The sequence below is a fragment of the Vipera ursinii genome (assembly GCF_947247035.1).
Source record: "Vipera ursinii genome assembly, chromosome: 7".
Taxonomy (NCBI): Eukaryota; Metazoa; Chordata; class Lepidosauria; order Squamata; family Viperidae; genus Vipera; species Vipera ursinii.
Genome location: NC_139521.1, coordinates 21,397,885 through 21,418,766, shown reverse-complemented (window position 1 = coordinate 21,418,766; position 20,882 = coordinate 21,397,885). Strand labels below are relative to the sequence as shown.

Here is a 20,882-nt window from a genome sequence, read left to right as displayed (position 1 = left end):
GGGTCATCTTCATCCACGCTGTCAGGCTCACACAGCTGGGTCTGCGTCATGACCAGGTGGGAGGGGCCTGGCTGAGGGCTCTCATCAGCAAGCTCTTCAACCCAGTCAGCAACCTCTCCAACACCCCCCTCCTCCTCCTCTGAATCATCCGACCCAAATGCTGAACCCACAGGCTGACCCTGAATCACAACACAGACTTCCATTCATCCCCTTCCTTAATCCTAATGCGGTAGTATGCTTCTTTCAGGTCTAGTTTGGTAAAAATCCTTTCTTTCGATAGGTGGGATAGCATATCCTTCATTAGGGGTAGGGGATACAAATTACATTCACTAATTGTGTTAAGGACCCTATAATCCACGCACAGATGCAGAGTTCCATCCTTCTTCTCACTGAACAGGACCAGGGCGGCCACTTTGGGTTTGGCAGGCTCAATAAATCCCCTTTCTAGGTTTTTTTCAATGAATCTTTCCATCTCCTTCATTTCTTTGGGGCTCATGGAGTACAGCCTGGGCTTCAGAAGTTTTTCCCCAGGTTTGAATTCTATAGCACAGTCTGTGGGGAAGCTCATCTGCCCGTTCCTCACTGAAAACTTCAGCAAGGTCCCTGTATTCTCCCAGTATTTCTGGTAACCCCTTCGCTTCCCCCACTGATGCTGTCTCCTCTCTTTGGGTTAGGGGGGTGCTTTGGGGTTTTAAGCTACTATGCTCCCCCTCTGGGAAGTTGAGTTCAGCTGTCCTCCAATTTATCCAGGGGTTCCATTTCTTCAGCCATTCCAGTCCTAAAATCATTGGGCATTCCATGCTTGGGGTCACTACAAACGTTATGTCTTCCTCATGAGTCCCCAGGGACAGGTGAGCTGGTAAGGTGGCTAGGGTAGATGGTACCCAAACTGCTATGCACCCATCTAGCTGGCCAAAAGAGATTGGTTGCTTTAGTCTCCTCACCAGAATGCCCAAATTTCCCACCAGCGTCGGGCTGATGATGTAGCGGGTGCAGCCAGATTCTATTAGGGCTTTTACTTTGACGGCTTCGGGCATGGAGGAAGCTAATAAAGTCACTGTCTTAAGGATGGGTTGAATGGATCCACTTACCAAGGTTTCTCCCTCCAAGCTGTCTTCCGAGGCAGGGGTTGGAGATTCTACAGCCTCTGTCCTCCTCATGACAGGTTCTTTTGAGTTGCCTTGTGACTTTCCTGGTCTCCTGGAGGGTGATGTCTCTGGTTTGCACTGAGGGGCTTTTGAACAGCATTCTGCAGTGCAGTGGCCCTCTTTCCCACATTTGAAATAGCCTGTTGATTTCTTAGCCATCAATGGTGGTTTCGCTGGCTGGCGTGTTTGCTCGGGCGGTGTGCGGGCCTATGGTTTTCCCCAGTGGTGCCTTTTTAGTAGGTCTATCTCTGCTTCCTCTGCCAGGACATACCAGTCATTGAGATGGTGTAGATCTCCCCGAGACAGGTAAGCATCATACAGGTCGTAGTTTAGCCTGTCTTTGAAATGGCTAAGTAGGATGTCTTCCGGCCAGTTCAGCTTACTGGCAATGGCTCGGAATTCTTGGGTATATTCAGCCACCGGCCGTCTGCCCTCACTCACCGTTTTGATTCTCTCCTGGGCCTTACGATCAGCCAAAGTGTCCTCAAACCGCCTCCTCAAGGATGACAAAAAATCGGTTTAAATCGTTGAGTTCTGGGGCGTTGGAGTCATGCAGGTTCACCACCCAGTCTGCAGCTGGTCCGTCCAGGGTGGATTGCATGATGTGGATGCGGGCTTTGTCACTGGGAATGTCCCATCCATATTCTTCCATATAACTGAGGACATGGGTTAGGAAAAACCCCAAGCATGGTGGCTCTCCCCTGAATTTTGCTTCCAGGGGCAGTAGTCTTTGAATGGATCGGAGTCTGCGCAGTGGGTGGTATTGCCTCACATCCTGATCCCCATCTGTGGTTCAGTGGGGGGTGGGTGCTGCTGAGGCGGCAGCTCCTGGTCCAGCGGACTGCCTTGGTGTTGCAAGTTCTGGATCACCCCCGCTGTCTCTCCAGTTGCAGGCCCAGGCGCTGCTGTGGCTGCGGTATTCAGGTTTCTCCTCTCTTAGTGAGCTAAGGGTTTTCTTCATCAGGTCAATAGCTTTCTCTAGGATCCACTCCGCATGGGGTGCATAACTCCCCTCCTCTTCACTGATGTGCAGGGAGCTCTCCATCTGTTGCCTCCATTTGGGTTGGTGGCCGCCCTGCCTCAGGGTCACTTTCCTCAATGCCTTTTCCCACTCGCTTTGCCTTCCAATTCTCATTGACCACCACAGTTTGTGATTGTGCGACTCCACCACCTCTTTCCCGGAGGAATATGACACTTCAGCTTCTGATCATTGGTGGGGTTTTGTTTGGGGGAAAAGTTCCCTTTCCATGGGGCTTTCCTCCTTCCTTGTCTCATCATTAGACATTGTATTTTTTGCAAAGTCCCCCGGTAAGGTTCTTCCTTCCAGGTTGACTCTTAATGCAGATCCTGTCTAATGTCAGAACCCACTCCAATCCACATCTTAGGAAAGAAGAACTCTTGGAGACAAGTTTGTCCAAGCAGGAACTTTTACTAAAACATAGATGACAGTGGATAGCATACACAGGATCTGAAAACTGCCTCACAGATTGGTACTTTTAAAGTGTCCCCAAGTAAAAACCCCTCTCCTCAGTCCATTTGGTCAGTCCCGGATCAGTCAAGTTTCAGGTGTCAAAACCCCTCATGGGAAAAGAAAAACACCAGTACCAGGACCTGCAACGGCCTGAAGAGGCGGTCCGGTCCTGCAACAGCCTGCGATGGAGCTGTAACTGCCTGGGACAGCCTAGAAAGGCGGTCCGGATGGTGAGGCTCCTGGACTTATGGTTGCCGATCTCATCTGCCCATCCATTAGATTGGCGAGCTTCCCCCCCCGACAGAGGTTTTTTTGTTTGTTTGTTTTGGATGGCACCATTTGGAACCCTCCTGGACTGGTTTGGAAGGTGGAACATCTGGGACCACTTGAAGCTAAAAATGGAAGTGGGGCATGCCGGATGGTGCCTGAGATGGGGGTTATCTCCTCGGGGGTCATACGTGAAATCTGAGATGACCCTCCTCCATTTTCTTTATCCGGAGACTTACTACAGCCCCTTGGTCGTGATGATATCTAGGACATGGAGATGGATGAATTATCACCGTTCATCACCGGAGCTGCGAAGTCCACCACCAATAAACTATTCTACCAGCCATCGGACTCTCTCTCCTTCTGCGACCTACCCAGAGCTGAATAGTGGTTTTCCTTGAGACTGGAAGATCTTGGTCAGTGTGAGAGGGTGACCATGTTTTCAGGAGCCACTGTTTCTGCTCTGTGGATTTAATATGCATTTTGTTCCAGCCAACTCGTTCTTTGCTCTTATTTCTTCCTTTTGATGGCTTACACCAGAAATGAGCTACTTGCCCTGAGAGCTTCACCCCTCTCTCAGATGTGGCCATCCAACCTGCGCCGCCATTTCCTTAATGACGGGTCTTGGGACCCCGAGAGGTGGCATGGTGCAAAAAAGAGGCTTTTGGGTTTTCTTTTAAAAAATTTTGAGGGGTTAGGGAGGGGGGAGGGTCAGGCCCGGCAGAATGAGGGGAAGATTCTACCGGTCCTTTCTCAGTCTCGGTTGACTGATGGCCGCGGCAATATGGGGGCCGGGGAAAGTCTTGGGACCCAGGGGGATGGGGTAGGGATAGCGATCCCCACGGTGATTGGGAATGGCGGCAGATGGATGAACAGAGGGCCATATCGTAATCTGGGATCACGCCCCCGCTATTTTCGAGCTGTGGCGCGCTCTGACCCTCTGGCTCTCACCTGCTCTCCCAAGGAAGGGGGAGGGCAGACACCTGAGCTCAGGCTGATTTATTTGAATGCCAGGTCTGTTGTGAATAAAGCTCCCCTCATCCATGATTTGATCGAGGAAGGAGGCCACTACCCCTCAGATAGACGGATGTGAGTCCCTCCTCTTAAAGTGGCGTCCTGGTGGTCAGTTGGGCCTGTTGCTTGCATACCTCTCTCCAAGCTGTGTAGCAACGGCTCTGCCCAGGCTACTTGACACCCTCTCGGGATTGGCGGTTGAACTTCCCAGACTTATGGTTCTGGGAGATTTTAATCTGCCTTCCCTGGGCGGTACGTCGGAGGTGGCCCAAGAGTTCATGGCTTCCATGATGGCCATGGACCTGACCCAAATTATTCAGGACCCGACTCACGAGGGGGGAAACACGCCTGATCTTATTTTTATCTCTGGGCAGTGGCTTAATGGTCTGGAGGGGGTTACTCCAACATCTCAACCCCTTTCATGGACAGACCATTATCTCCTGCAGTTAGGTCTCCGTCACGTTACCCCCTGCTGCCGGGAGGCGGAACCGACCAGATGGTTATGCCCCAGGCGCCTGATGGACCCAGATAGGTTCCAGACAGTGCTTGGATTGATTCCTACCTCCCTCTCCCACAGCCCGGTCAAGGCCTTAGTTAATGCCTGGCAACAGGCTGCTTCGGAGGCTCTCAACCGCATTGTGCCTTTGCGGCCTCTGACCCGGCGCAGGTCCTGGCTTGCTCCTTGGTTCTCCAAGGACCTGTGGGAGATGAAACGCCGGAGAAGAGACCTAGAGAGCACTTGGAGAACCAGTCGGTCCAAGTCTGACCCAACACAGTTAAGATCCTTTTCTAGATCTTATCTTGTGGCAATGAAGGTGGCAAAGCGTGCTTACTTCACCACCCTCATTGCGTCCGCAGATAACCGCCCAGCCGCCCTGTTTAGGGTGGCCCGCTCCCTTTTAAATCAAGGGACGGGAGAGGAACCCTTACAAGGACGGGCTGAGGAATTTAGTAAATATCTGGTGGACAAAATTGCTCAGATTCGGGCTGGTCTGGACTCTGACTGAGCAGTATTTTACGAGAGGAAAACGATGGGTCTAGTCGAGAACATTTGGGAAGAGTTTGATCCTGTGACTCCGGATGAAGTGGACAGGATCATGGGGAAATTAAGTGCCGCCACATGTCTGTTGGACCCGTGTCCCTCCTGGCTGGTCTATGTGTCTCGGGAGGTTACACGAGACTGGCTCCTAGCAGTTATCAATGCCTCACTGAGTGAAGGGTACTTCCCTGCCGCCTTGAAAGAGGCAGTGGTAAGGCCCCTCCTTAAGAAACCTGCATTGGAACCAGCTATTTTAAATAACTTTCATCCTGTTTCCAACCTTCGCTTTCTTGTGAAGGTTGTTGAGAGTGTGGTGGCACGGCAGCTCCCTTTGGTCCTGGAGGAAACTGAGTATCTGGATCCATACCAATCGGGTTTCAGGCCCGGGTATAGTACAGAGACAGCATTGGTCACGCTGGTGAATGATCTCTGGCGGGCCTGAGATAGGGGTTATTCCTCTGTCCTGGTCCTATTAGATCTCTCAGCAGCTTTTGATACCATCGACCACGGTATCTTGCCGCGTCGTCTTGAGGGGTTGGGAGTGGAAGGCACCGTTTTGTGGTGGTTCTCCTCCTACTTCTTGGGCCGTTCGCAGATGGTGTTGACAGGGGGGCAGAGGTCAACCCCTAGGCCCCTTAGCTGTGGAGTGCCTCAGGGGTCGGTACTCTCGCCTCTCCTGTTCAACATCTATATGAGGCTGCTGGGAGAGATCATCCGTGGCTTCGGGGTGAAGTATCATCAATATGCTGATGATACCCAGCTTTTCATCTCCACCCCAAACCAACCCAGTGATGCCCTCGATGTGATATCCCGTTGCCTGGAAGCAGTACAGATTTGGATGGGAAGGAACAGGCTCCGGCTCAACCCGGCCAAGACTGAGTGGCTTTACGTACCGGCATCTTGTTTAGTCCAAGAGGTTCCATCTTTGGTTATAGGAGGAGAGATATTACCTCCCGTTGATAGAGCATGCAATCTAGGCGTCCTCCTGGATTCACGACTCAGTTTTGAAGATCATATTGGAGTCGTGGCTAGGGGGGCATTTGCCCAGGTTTGCCTGGTATGCCAGTTGCGCCCCTTTCTGGACCGAGATGCCCTACGTACAGTCACCCATGCACTCGTTACCTCACGTATAGATTGCTGCAATGCTGTCTACATGGGGCTACCCTTAAAAACCACCCGGAGACTTCAGCTGGTGCAGAGTGCGGCCGCGCGGGTAGTGATGGGAACAACCCGATACTCCCATATTACATCCCTCCTGCGTGAGCTGTATTGGTTACCGGTTGTCCTCCGGGTGAGATTTAAGGTGCTGGTACTTACCTTTAAAGTCCTACATGGCTTAGGCCTGGGATACTTGCAGGACCATCTGCTGCCGGGAACGACTTCCCATCGCCCAGTACACTTACACAGAGAAGGCCTCCTCAGGGTACCGTCGGCTAGACAATGTTGGTTAGCGACCCCCAGGGGGAGAGCCTTCTCTGTGGGACCACCAGCCCTATGGAACCAACTCCCCCGAGCTTCAGATGGCCCCAGATCTCCGGTCCTTTCGCCGCGGCCTCAAAACACTCCTTTTTTCACACACACAGAGTATATGTATCTATGTATGTAGATATATATTAATTAAAGGATACAATTTATGCAGTTGAATAAGTGTTATGAAGAATATATAGGTAAAGGTTCCCCCGCACATGCGTGCTAGTCGTTTCCGACTCTAGGGGCCGGTGCTCATCTCCGTTTCATAGCCGAAGAGCCAGCGTTTGTCCGAGGACGTCTCCGTGGTCATGTGGCCGGCATGACTAGACGCCAAAGGCGCACGGAACGCTGTTACCTTCCCACCATAGTGGTCCCTATTTTTCTACTTGCATTTTTACGTGCTTTCGAACTGCTAGGTGGGCAGAAGCTGGGACGAGTAACAGGCGCTCACTCTGTTACGCAGCACTCGGGATTCGACCCGCCAAACTGCTGACCTTCTGATCGACAAGCTCAGCGTCCTAACCCACTGAGCCACCGCGTTCGGCAGCACATATACTAAAATTGGAACGATACAGAGAAGATTAGCATGGCAAAACACTCCTTTTCCACCTGGCTGACCTAGACTGACAGGGATTTTAATTATGTTTTTAATTTTTAACTCTAATTTTTAATTTATTTTAATTTTAATTTTAATTTTAACTTCTGTACTTATTGTATGTTATTGTTGTTAGCCGCCCTGAGTTCTTCGGGAGATAGGGTGGCATATAAGTCCCAATAATAAATAAATAAATAAATTTGCAACATTATTTCTTCCTCCCCTTCACATTCCATTCGGAGATACAAACCAGTATTCCCCCCCTCCCTCTTTCTTTTTTCTTCTTAGTTCAGAGGGTTTCTTCCCTGGTCTTTTGTGATGACCTCCAGGCAGGCTGAATAAACAAATCTTGCATCTAAGGGATAGAGATGGGCAACTAACAACCCTGTCTTCTTTTTTCCATCCTTGGGAATGGCAGAATCCAGCTAGGGGGTGATATTTGGGTTCTGCACAGAGAGGGAGTTAGAAATGAGATAAAAATGGATTCTGACAACAAGCATCCTTGGTAAGATGTTCATCTCAATTACAGAAATTCTACCCAATTGTGATAAATGTACTTTATCTTAATGTCCTTTTTAATATCATTCCAGAAAGGCACATAGTTATTTTGAAAGAGTTTGTGTTTGTCAATAAAAGCCCCAAATATTTCACCTTGTTCTCAACCCTAAAACCAGATCTTTTAGTTAATATATCACAATCCTGTGAGGTCATATTCACCAGTGTTTTCTGTTTATTTTAAAACCCACTAAAACCCTAAACCCATTTAATTTCCTCATCAATATTCTATATTATTTTGGGGGTCATGCAAAAATATAACTAAATCATCAGCAAATGCCCTCAATTTATAAACTTCCTCCTTGATACTTATAGTGTACCTGTTATTTTCTCATTTTGCCTGATATCTCTGTTCAAAACTTCCAACACCAAAAGAAAGAACAATGGAGACAAGGAACATCCTTGTCTCGTACCCTTTTGAATTTCACATAAATTAGTTAAATCACCGTTACTAATAATTTTTGCTTCATGTGACATATAAACAACTTTGACCCCTTGAATAAAATTCTCCAAAGTCCATTTCTTCTAGCACTTTAAGCATAAAAGTCCAATTTAGATTGTCAAAGGCCGACCCTGCATGTATTAGAACTGCCTGTTCCTCATTATGATATTGTAAATATTCAATAATATTCAAAACAATCCTCACATTATCCCTGGGTCAAAACTGTCTTTTTGGCATAAAGCCAGATTGGTCTTTGTGATATATGCCTGTAAAATTTTCTTTAATCTGTCATCAAAACGACAGCAAAGAGTTTATAGTCCTTGTTTAATAATGAGATTGCTCTGTAATTCTTTATTTTCATAGCATCTTGACCTTCCTTTGGTAGCAACACAATATTGGCTTCTTTCCTGTAATATATCATTCATTCTATCCTTTAGTGGCTGAAGAAGTTCATCTTCAAAACCTTTACTGTATAATATTGGCTTGTAAGGCCATCTGGTCCTGGAGCTTTACCTGATTTCATTTTTTAAAAAGCTTCTGATATTTCAAAGAGAGTTACTGGATCATTCAAAAGTTGTCTCTGAGTTTGTAAAAGTTTAGGCAACTGTTGTCTTAAAAGATATTCGTCTATTTTAGACATATCTAACTCCTGCTTTTATACAAATTGGAATAAAAATTAGGAAAAGACTTTTTAATAAGCTCAGTCTATTATTACATTGTTGCCTTCACAGATTTTCTCCATCATTCTCTTTTCCCTTTCCTTTCTTAGTTTATATGCCAACCATCTTCCTGGTTTATTTGCAAATACAAAGTGTCTTTGCTTTACATAATCCAGTTTTATTTCTATTTCTTGAACTGTTAACATAGACAATTGTTGCTGTAACAGCTTAATTTGATGTAAAATTTTAAACTCCATAGGTGTCTTTTGTAATTCAATTTCTGTCTAATTTCATCTTTTCCTGGGATTTTTTCTTCTCTAGGTATGCTATATTCTAACACACGATGCATTTTTCACATGGTCAATATTGGCTTTATTCAGAAAGTGTGTGTTGACTCTAAAAAATAGTAGCAAATGAGAGAAATAAATGCCAGAAAGGTTCTCTGTCTCAGTTGCTATCATGGCTTGTTGATTTTGTCCAATCTTCTTTCTTGAAAGAAGCACAAACATGAAATATCATTCCTTCAATCCTAAAAAAAATATGCTGCCCTTTTTTCCTCAAGAAATTCAATTCTTTCCTGCTAATTCTTTATGAGGTGCAAAATTAAGAGGCAGCCTTTTCATTGTCCCTTTGGACATTCCTTCTTGCAAATGCTTGAAGGGAAACAAAAGGATTACGGTAATAACCAATTTTTTGTTTGCAAATGTCAGCTGTCTTTGATTGATTGACTGACTGACTGATTATATCTCACAATATACGAAGGATACTTCTCCATGTTGTCTAGGTTATCTTAGATAACTATGAAATATTATGCAGTAAGCAGTCCAAAGGACTGAACTTGAAATGTTCTGTCTTCAAACAACTATTTAACCACACCTCCCATACTAGCATTTTATCCTGAGTTCAGAGGGAAATCATGCATTTAATTCAAAGCTATTTCAGATGATCTGACATCCAACAATCAATTTGTTGTTTTTTAAAAATTGTGCCATTGTCACATAGAAATATATTTCTCAAGCAAAGTTCCATCACTGCTGTATCTCACTGAGGAGACGAGTGGAGGGATCAATTAAACACACCTTGCACAATTGAGAATCACTTTATATTTAGAAAAAGGAGCACTCTCTGCCTTACAGATAAGCAATTTGCTGTAATATTCTTTGAGAAGTCATAATTTGTGGCTGCAATGTTGTTCCCATGTATCGTTTTTTCCCCCCAGAGAGGCTGAGAAATGCAAATGTGTGCATGCCCATTATGGATATTCATATAACATAGAATAAGACTATGAAGCTAAGCAAAATATTTTTTTTGCTCCTTTGCAGGCAGATCTCCCTACATAGATTGTTCCACTGTTTAAATATCAGATATGCAAACAATTGCATATATACAAAAAACTATTTTACTGAGTTTCTTCAACTTCATGGCTGTTATAAATGTGCTTCAGATTTAAGGGGGATAGGGATTAATTGTATAACTTGCCTTTTTTTCCCTAAGGGTTCAAAATAATTTTCTTGGGGATTTTTAATTATACTCCCACAACAACCCTGTGAGTTTTAGTACGCTAGCTCTTTGCTAGCTTCTGTTCTGTGGCAGTTTATACAGCTGCCTAAGGGGCACATAGCATGCTTAACTATTGCTTTTATTCGATTTCAGCCACTTAGCCAATTGACTTGGATGACAGAGGAAATTCCCAGCCCAACCTGGGCAGAGCTAGTTTTCCTGGAGGAAATTTTAACTTTTTGTTCTGGGAAAGCATTCAGTCATGTAGCTCTCTGTTTTTAAGCTGCAATGAGGCAGAACTATATCATCTCAATGAGATCCAACCCTTAGATTTAAGTCAGAAGTAATGAATGCAGAAAAACCCTAAATTTAATATACTAAACACTGTAATTCCTGCAAAAAGCATACTTTCTCATGAAGAGCTTCAGGGGTGTGTTAATAAACTTCTGAAAATCACGCAGGAATTTTATTTCTTTCCACACTTTGATCATGGCTTTCAGCAATGCTCGGTCTTTTTCTTGTTCATTATTGCGAAGTCTTCTTGTTTTCCTGCTCACAAATACAGACATTTCATTGCAGAGAATATATATAGTAATTGACATCAAATAACAAGTTAGCAAGATTGAAAAAATGACTATAATCAGTCAGCTGTAGTATAGCAGGTCAGATCGAATTCCAAATCTATTAATAACCAGGTTGCCAACAGGCTGCAAATTAGTTTTCTGGGAACATAATAAAATAAGTTCCCTTGGATAGTGGCAGAAAGCAATACAGGTACAATCAAGATTTTCTCTCTACAGAAGCATGGTGCCATCTTACTCAAGAAGAAACTACTACTGAAGCAGAGCTGACACTCCCTATTTCCATTACAGCCTCTACCTTATTTCAGCCCTGAAATAAAACTGGAAAAATCTTTAGGACCAAGCAAGATGTGGCCTGAGAGGTTCAATGCTCATAGAAGGCAGAGGAATGGGCAGGAGGAATAATCTTGAAGAACAGAAGGAAGAGCCATAGCCAAAATCACATTGTGATAAAATAATAATAATCTGAAACTAGGCCAGAAAAATTGAGAAAATGTCTCAAGCAAAACCCTTCCTAGTTTTGGAATAAGATGACTCACAGTGGCAAGGTTGACATGGATGGGTCAGTGCAGATGGTTAGGTGTGGCCAGGTGGATAGATGACTCAGCGCAAATGACTTGACGTGGCCAAGTGGGTGCAACTAGGTTGGCTTGGATGGTTGGGTATCAAGTGCCGAGCCAGACACTGTTTCGTTCAATCCCAGCACCACAACCTCAGAGAAATCCACAAAGCCTCCCAGAACCCACACTGGAGCCGTCAGGACCCCAAACCCCTCCTCCCTTTCCTTAGCCATAACAGGACCCCAAACCCCGCCTCCCTTTCCTTAGCCATATATTCTGCTCTTGGGGCCTGCCATTCTGTTGGGGGGAGGGGGAATTTGCACGTGCTTGGGATAACCTTCGCTTTCTATATTCCCCTCCTCCCTCCATTCCCATGAGATAGGAATGTATCTCCTTTTATCAGGGAGATGGTTGCAGAGAAACGAACTGGAAGAGATCTTGAGTGCCAACTGTGCCAGTTACCTGCTCATCAGACCTCCTGTGGATTGGTTGGATTTCAAATGGACATTATGACTTTGGTGGGAGGAGGAATATTGCTTGCTTAACATATACCGTTTGGCGGGCTTTTCCCCAGATCTCACCTTGACTTCCCTACTGTCACTGACCCCTAATAAAACTATTACAAACAGATCCAGATAAAGCAATAATTAAGAAACAAATGGAAATAATAAAGTACAAACTAAACTTAGCTGAGATGGAATTAATGGTTCAACAGATTAAATGGGTTAAACAGAATTTCTTTGAAAATGCTAACAAGCCAGGAAGATGGCTAGCATATATATTGAAAAAGGAAAAAGGAAAGAAAATGATAAAGAAACTACAGGATACAAAAGGAGAAATACAGTTTCAAAATGATGCAATGAAAAAAATTGTTAAAGAATATTATGAGACACTTTATAAGGCAAAGGAAATCTCTAATGAAAAAATATACCAGTATTTTAAAAAGGAAATTTACCAAAAATTCCCCAGAATATCCAAAATATATTGAATGAACCAATATCAATGATGGAGGTTATAGAAGCTATAAAAAGGCAAAAAAAGGATAAGACGCCGGGACTGGATGGATTACTTGCAGAATTTTACACTGTGTTACAAGATGTGTTTACTCCGATGTTGTAAGAACGGACTATTATTAAATTTGGAACAATGTGTACAAATGGCTAGAGTTAAGGAGAAACGCTGGGATGAATACCGACTGATTAGTTGATAGTTTAGAAACCTTTTACAGGATAGAATTGAAAGATACTTAATCACATTGTAGACAAATGAAATAATGTTCACTAGAAAATTCACAGATGTTATATGCACATTTTGTTACAATGTAATTTTTTTTCTTTTTCTTTTCGGTTTCCCCCCCCTTTATTTAAGGTATTACTAATAGCAATGTTGAAGCCAGGGAAGTTGTAACATGTCCACTTTTGTTTTTAATTGCATATTCAATAAAATTTGAAAAAAAAACACCTGAGTACCTGTCTTGAAAATGAATCTGGCATTGTGCAAAAGTAAACAAAAGTAAAAATGAGCATTTCATTGTAAAAAAAGAAAAAGAAAAAAAAGAAAGAACTTTCTAATGAAATTCTCCTGAAAACTAAAATACCAAAGTCATGGACTGAAGCTAATATCACTTTAATACCTAAAGAAGATACAGACTTGACACATATAAAAAATATAGACCAATTTCATTACTAAATGTAGACTATAAAATTTTTGCTTCAATAATGGCAGAAAGAATTAAGAAATTCTTGATTGAATTTATACATAGACCAAAAAGGCTTTTTGCCTAAAAGACAGATAAAAAATAATCTAAGAACAATCCTGAATGTTTTAGAGTACTATGAAGTCCATCCAGGCAAACAGATGCCTTTGATATTCCTTGATGCACAAAAAGCATTTGATAACTTAAATTAGCAATTTATGTTTCAGCAACTTGTTGAATTGGCTTTGGGGAAAACTTTATGAATGCAATCCATGCAATTTATGATAAACAGACTGCTAGAATAATTGTAAACGAACACTATACAGAAAATTTTAATATTAAAAAGGACACAAGACAGGGATGTACTTTATCCCCACTATTTATATTAAACTTGGAAGTATTGAACAGAAATATCAGACAAGATTTTGAGATTAAAGGACTGGAGATAAAGGGTCAAAAATATAAATTTCAGGCATTTGCTGATGACTTGGTCTTTATATTGGAAGAACCTCTGGAAACAAGCATGAAATTGTTGGCCGCAATAGAACAATATGGCGAGGTCGCAGGCCTGATAATAAACAGAGAAAAGACTAAAGTTTTGACAAAGAATTTAACAGAAAAACAGAAAATGCAACTTGCAAGAGAAACAAACCTTCAAATAGTTAAAAAAGTTAAGTACCTGGGAATTTACCTAACAGCAAGATGCATAACAGTAAAAGAGGACAACTATACAAAATTATTAAAACAAATAAAACTGGACTTAGAAAAGTGGGAAAATCTTCAACTGTCAATGCTGGGGAGAATAGCCACAATTAAAATGAATATCTTACAAAAAATACTTTTTTTATTTCAAACCATTCCGGTAAAATTAGAAAAAGCTGAACTGAATACTATAATATTGAAATTTATTTGTCAAGGGGAAAAAGTACGAATCAAAATGAAAATGCTACAGGAAGTTAGAGAAAGGGGAGGATTTGGACTCCCAGATTGGAAGTTATATTACCAAGCAGCTATTTTAATGTGGATTAAAGAATGGATAACACTTAGAGACAAAAGATTACTACACCTAGAGGGGGATGACCTGCAGATTGGCTGGCATGCCTTTCTGTGGTATGGGAAGAATAAAGTGCATAGATATTTCCAGAACCATGCTATAAGAAATGCACTCCTCTTAGAATGGGAAAAAATAAAAGAAAAAAATTATATTAAGATACCTGAATGGCTCTCAACAATGGAAGCCTTTGCTTACCCAAATTTAATTAACTATGACAAACTCATGACTTATAAAGATATACTGGACAATGAAGGAAAATTGAAAACTAGACAAGACTTATAACAACAAGGTATTGACTTAGCATGGTGGCCATATTTACAAATCCAAACAAGATATGAAAAATATCTGAAAACAATGGGACTCTATATGGAACAGACAGAATTTGACCGTATACTATTAAAAGCAGATGAAAAGTTGATTAAAAAGCTCTACAAATTTCTGCTTAATCTAAAGATGGAAGAAGAACAAGTTAAAGAAACAGTGATAACATGGGCAAAGAACTTTGGACATAGTATAGAGCTTGAAGAATGGGAAAAGTTATGTGACAGAAATATTAGATTAACCAAAGCTGTACCATATAAAGAAAATTTGTACAAAATGTTTTATAGATGGCACATGACACCAGTGAGACTAATGAAAATATTTAAAAATACTTCAAATGTGTGTTGGAAATGTAATCAAAGACCAGGTACTTATTATCATATCTGGTGGTCATGTCCTAAAGCTAAAAGGTTCTGGCTTAAGATACACTTATGGTTGGAGAAGATGATTAAAAAACAAATAGAATTTAAACCAGAATTGTTTCTATTAGGAATGATAGGTCCCAACTATGACAAGGAGAGCAGATACCTAATGTTACATGTATTAACAGCAGCGAGAATTGTGTATGCCCAATACTGGAAAAATGAAAAGTTACTGACTGAAGAAGTATTAATTAAGAAAATATTGGATTGTGCAGAAATAGATTAATTTTAGAGATTAAAGAAAAAGAGCATTTAGTCTACTATAGAACTTGGAATAAATTTTATCAATGGCTAGATAAGCGAGTTAGAGAGAAAGGAATGTGATATGTAATTTTGAATGTATTTGAGTAAGAAAAATACTATACATTGAAAATTTAGTATTGTTTATGATAATTTACTATACTTATTATTGTTATCAATTATTACTTTTACCATTTCTATTTATATATATTTACCCAGACAATATGCTGTTTGCCAAATATTGAATGTTATTGGGGGAAACCCCAACCCTTACCCCCAACTCTCCCTCTACCCTAACCCTAATTTCCACCCCCTTACCCCCCTCCCCAACCCTATAAAACTAATACATTTTTTCACAAAAAAAGTATCCTTTTGACACAATGCCTGTTTCAAGAGTTCTGCTTTTTTGGGTGGTTAGTTGAAGTGGGACCTCACAGGAGCCCTGCGGTGGTCAATCTGCCACCCTCGAGAACAGCTTTCCTATCACCCTCTTCCTCCTTCTAATCCTCCTCTTCTTCTGATGGACTGGAGGTCCTGTCCCCACCTCTGTCCCTTTGATCTCAGCTTTGGGATATCCTCAGTGCCTCCCCACCCCTAGTGACATAGATCCACCTCCTTAAAGTTTCCCCTGTGTGTTTGTGTGTGTGTGTATTTGCATATTTGCCAAGATATATTTTCACAATGGATTTCTATTCTATGGGATGATTTTTTACATGCCACAGGGTGCCTGCTGAATCCCCAGATTGGTGCAAAAATATTCTCAACTTGTGCAAATCTCTCTTCTCCTTGGTTGGTGAGGAGGCCATGGCCCACCTGACATGCTCATGAAAAAGAGGAGCCTTGGCAGGATGGGGGGCAGCTTCCCACCTCACCCTCACTGCCCACTTCCCCCTGCCCACCCCACTTCTGCCTTTAGCAATGGCTGTTGGGTTGAGGCCAAATAGCTCCCGGATCCACCCCAACCCCCAGCCAGATCTTCTGCTTATTTGGAAGTGACAGGGAATGATGGAGAAAGCTCAGTTCTTCACTCCCACAACTATAGACAGCAAGATCTGGAGAAGGTAAGGTTTTGTCTCCCTGGGGAAAGATATAAAACACAATAGCTGTCAACATCCAGGTGGGCTGAAACCTCCCTTTTGTTAGAATTCAGGTAGAGCTGGTTCCTCCCCATTCAGATCTTCACATCCTCCAGTCTGGAAGGAGGAGGAGGGGAGGAGGAAGAAGATGATGGGGAAGTTGTTCTTGGGGGCTGCGGATTGACCATTGTCGGGGTCCTGGGCAGGCTCCGGGCGGCTTCACAGATTTCTTTCCCTTTGAGGTTGCGGCACTGGAGTAGGACAAAATGGTTCCTGGCTCTGTGCTTGGTTCCTGGCAGTTCAAGAAGGCAAGGAGCTGGTGGGGTGCTGAGTTGTCCACACGTCCAGTTGGCTGAGGTGACTTGTTCCGCATTGACTTGGCTGCGCCCAGCCAGCCATGCCTACCCTGTGCACCCACCTGCCCATAGCCATCTATCCATGCTGACCTGACCACACCTACTCATCTGCCCATCCAGCCATACTCACTCATTTGTGCCTACTTGGTCACAATAATTTGTCCTACATCCTCCTAGTTCTCCCATAGAAGGGAAACAAGGAGGAAGAATATTCACAATTGCAGGACAGTTGAAGATCTGACAGGCTATCCCACCTGATTTGTCCCCATAAAATTTCTTTTTTCCTACCATTGTAGTTGCTCCCAAAAATGGCACAGAAGAAAAGGACATAAATAAAAGGTGTTTTATCGTAGCAGATGGTTACACAAAGAGGAACTTAGGAGAGAGTCATAAACCTTCTGCAGGCTGGCCATTATGTAATTTCAATTAAACAAAAAGATCTGCCTTACAAAATAAATACTTGAAACATCTCATGGAAAAAAGGAGGTTTTTACAAAATTCCAATGACACCAGTTCATTGCCTTTTATTAGAGCATGACTCAGGTTTTTTCCAACAACCCCTTTTTCAGCTGGACAACTTTAAATTTACAGAATGAATAATAGAACAACTATTAATCTACTCACCTTATTTCAAGCTTATATTCAGTTATGCTTTGTTGGACTACTAGGTTTGGAATTCCACTTTCGGCAGTATCCAAAATATTTTGTAAAGCATTTCTGAGAGCATGAAGCTAGAAAATAAGCTTATAAATATTAGTGTGATCTGTTTGTACCACCATATTAAACCATTATACTTCTGTATTTTTCCTTATTACTAGCAACCTTGATAGACCTGCTTTTCTATGAAAATGCCAGAAACATTCTCCAAAATAAACCTGGGAAGAACATGGAAAATATGATTTTTGACATTTATTATTTTTCAATATTATTGTCTTGCCTTTATTGTTGCTTTTATTGTAAAATATATTCTTCCCAATTCTGAAGGCCAAGATTTATAATTCTAACCAATATATCTATCAATCAAATACCTAAAAGCAAAGAAGACAATGAATCATTCACACAAAGTAAACTTGGTATTTAAATCTTTTCAGAATTCAACCTTAATTACCATCTACTATTCATCTGAGAGTTTACTTGAACTTATTTTAACAGCACTTCAAAGACTGAATATTCAACATATTTCATTTTAGAGCAGAGGTCCCCAACCTTTTGGGTACCAGGGACTGGTTCCATGGAGAGTGCGTGGTTTTGTGTGCCTCCTGCATCTCATGGATGGGGCTTTGCTTGTTTGTGCGGCATGGTTGCTGGCATGCTGGCATACCGAGCATGCTGTGGCCTGGTACCGGTCCATGGACCAGGCATTGAGGACCACTGTTTTAGAGGACAGGATATGTATTATTATGTTTCAAGCCATGAAGTCGCAGGACCTGTCCAAAAAATTGGGCAGCCATTTGTCTGGTGGAATGGGACTATTAGGCTCTGACCCTTGGCAGCGCCCACTTCTCTCCCAGCTCCCTGCTGGAGCCGACCCACAGTGGCCTTTCATCCTCCTCTTGTGTTCTTCTCCCACCAATACCCCCCCCCCAGTTCTTCACACCCAGCCCTTCATCCTGGCCGATTCCCCAAGGCACATTTTTACTCTGGCGATTTGCTGCATGGGACTAATATCTTGCCCTCCTAGCAGCCAATTAGGCAGTGTGCAGCTGCAGTTGGCAGTGATGCACTGGGAGGACAGCAGGTAGTTGGGGGGCGTGGTGGGCAGCAGGCAATTGCAGAAGCATTGGGAAAAGCCTGGGGAGGTAAACTTTTATTTTATTTTTCCCCACTTGATGGTGTTTCTCTCTTTGTCCAACCTACTCCAAATTCTCAGTTTTCTCAATTGAAGGATGGTTGTGATACAAGGACCACATTCATTGCTGTGGTAGGACAGGAAAAAGATCTTTCCACTTGGGAGAAAATCTTTGGGGAGAGGGGAGGATCATGAAACGTCTTGACTATTATTTAAAGATGTCTTAGACAGCAGAATCTTATACTCCTTCTTTCCTTCTCTTTCTTCTCTTCTTCCATTTCTTTTCCTTCCTTCCTGTTTCTCTCCCTCCTCCCTCCTGCCTCCCTCCCTCCCTTCTTCCTTCATTCTTTTCCTTTCTCCCTTTCTTCCCTCCCTTTCTTTTCCTTTTTTACACTCTTTCCAAAAAGAAAGAAAGAAAGAAAGAAAGAAAGAAAGAAAGAAAGAAAGAAAGAAAGAAAGAGAGAGAGAAAGAAAATTGACACAGCAAATATAGTTCTCAATTTAAAACTACAACTGGAATCAAAATTTCCATTGCTAAGTCAAATGGCTATTCAGTGAGTCACATCTGACTTTATGCCCTTTTTTGCCACAGCTGTTAGATGAATCACTGCAGTTGTTTAGTGAGTTCCTTAAGCAAATCTGGCTTCCCTCATTTGTCCTTAGTTCTAGATTGCTTCTCTCCTTGGTTAATTTCCAATTACTGTTTCTTATCTTGCCTTTTGATGCTTTGGAAAATGTTGACCCCCTCATCTTTGTAGGAGCCCCTCAAATATTGGAACAGTGCTATCATGTCACCCCTAGTCTGTCAGGATCTCCATCGTTAGCCTAGCGCTTTGCAGGGCTCCTACCCTCAAAGGGGAAGGGAATGGGGAAGCATTTGGGGCAATCCACACCTGTGTATCAAATGGTGGGAAATAGGGAGAGGGGAATGGGAAGAGGGTGCTGACCAGGACTTAGGGGACAGTGAATGTGTTCAGATGGGCCCCCCCTCTCTCTGGTCACTTGCAAGCCTCTGAATGCTGGGTCACAAAAGGACAGTAAAGGGAACACACAATATTCTAACTCACCCGGGGACAGCTAGAGTCTTGGGGAAATACCCAGAGCAAACAGATGGTGTCCTGGGGAAACACCCAAAAGGGAACATGCTAGCTACTTCTGCTTTCTAGTTTCTTATCTATAGTGTGCCAGCCCTAAGGGGCAAAGTCGTAATCTTATGTGTATCAGCTTTGCTGGGTGAATTGCTTATATAACCAAAATAGGTATAAAAATAAGACATTTTTACTGTTTGGGGCTTTTCCTCTTTTTAGGGAAGCCCATCTCTATTCAGCTGAAAAACACGTACTTTTGAAGGCAAATTCTGGTTTCCTCTATTTTGTTATCAAGCAAAACCTCAGAACCTGCACATCATTTTTGGTGAGGAGAGGTGCTTGGTCCTTGGAGGGCTCAGGAAGGAGAAGGCACTGAGCGTGCTCTGGGGTTTCCTGGAGGTGCCCCCCTTCTTGACTCTTCCCTGTGGCTTTTCTACAGGAACTAGTTTTTTTTCTTCCTTTTTTGTTTTGGTTGTTGTCTTCACTTGGTTCCTGCATACTCAGGAGGGCTGAAGATAAGGTAAGCGTACATTACACAAGCTTGACCAGGGGAGTGTGTGTGTATGTGTGTGTGTGTAAACGTCTGTCTGTTTCCTTGAATCATTTCCTATCGTTGACCAGAGCTGGGCGGAAGGGTTTATGCCAGCCACACCTACGGCCTGCCCTCTTTTTGGGGTTTCTGGGGGTGCCTAAAAAGCAAGGGGCATTAATCTTGTACTCTCATGCTCCAAAGGGTTGTGAGCGGTGTGTGGTTTGTGGTTGTTCCTTATAAATTTCCCACTGCTGACCAGGCCTAGGCATGATATCACTTCCAGCCGCCTGTGGGTCCCTGTGAGGATAAACTGTTGACCGGGAATCTTGCATAGCACGGGGAAATAATTGATCTCTTGTTCAGCCCAGGGAAAACCTATTAAAATGAATAAAACAAAGGAATGTGCCCTCAGCCCCCCTGAGTGTGTTATCAGGAACTTTGATAAGCTCAAAACCCGTTGGGATATGAAAATTGACACTCTGACTAAATACACTTTCTTTGGCATCAGGATATACCTACTGTTTGGCTCAAAGGGGGCCCATAGATTTGGGAGTTTTTGAAGCTATGGGAGATTATGCTCAAAGAGGCATGGATCATGATCAACAGGCTTATTATGCACTTTGGACTTTACAAAGGAATAAGCGAATGCTTAAAAACTGTGGGTTGTGGCAACTTCCCACAGCGCCACCTTTTCCTGCTTTATCCTCTGCTCCACCACCTTATAAGGGGATTTACCCCCTCACGGAGCAGGGGGACACTAATAAGGTCCTGGTTCATACTCCCTTCTCCACATCTGATTTTTATGTGTGGAAAGACCTATTAGGTACTTATACTGCAGCCCCACATAAATATTCTGAATTGGTTCTGTCTATCATACGAACACATAACGCTAATTGGGCAGACTTCCAAGCCATGCTGGATGTCTTTTTAACATCAGAGGAAAGACGTCTGGTAGGAAATGCTGCAAAAAGATTAGCTGAAGAAAGGAAGGTTTTTTGTCCTGAAAC

At 42.9% G+C, this 20,882-nt stretch overlaps 1 protein-coding gene across 2 annotated transcripts in view; it reads right to left on the bottom strand.

Annotated features, from left to right (window-relative positions):
- The window catches only part of CC2D2A (coiled-coil and C2 domain containing 2A), a 258,992-nt gene that overhangs the window by 103,486 nt on the left and 134,624 nt on the right, over positions 1-20,882 (bottom strand). For both annotated transcript variants that reach the window (XM_083366907.1, XM_083366908.1), the window contains exons 10-11: positions 17,091-17,197; positions 10,569-10,709 (exon numbers count right to left, since the gene is read on the bottom strand). In XM_083366907.1, the coding sequence (XP_083223033.1) occupies positions 10,569-10,709; positions 17,091-17,197 (248 nt within the window). The remainder of the gene's footprint in view (positions 1-10,568; positions 10,710-17,090; positions 17,198-20,882) is intronic.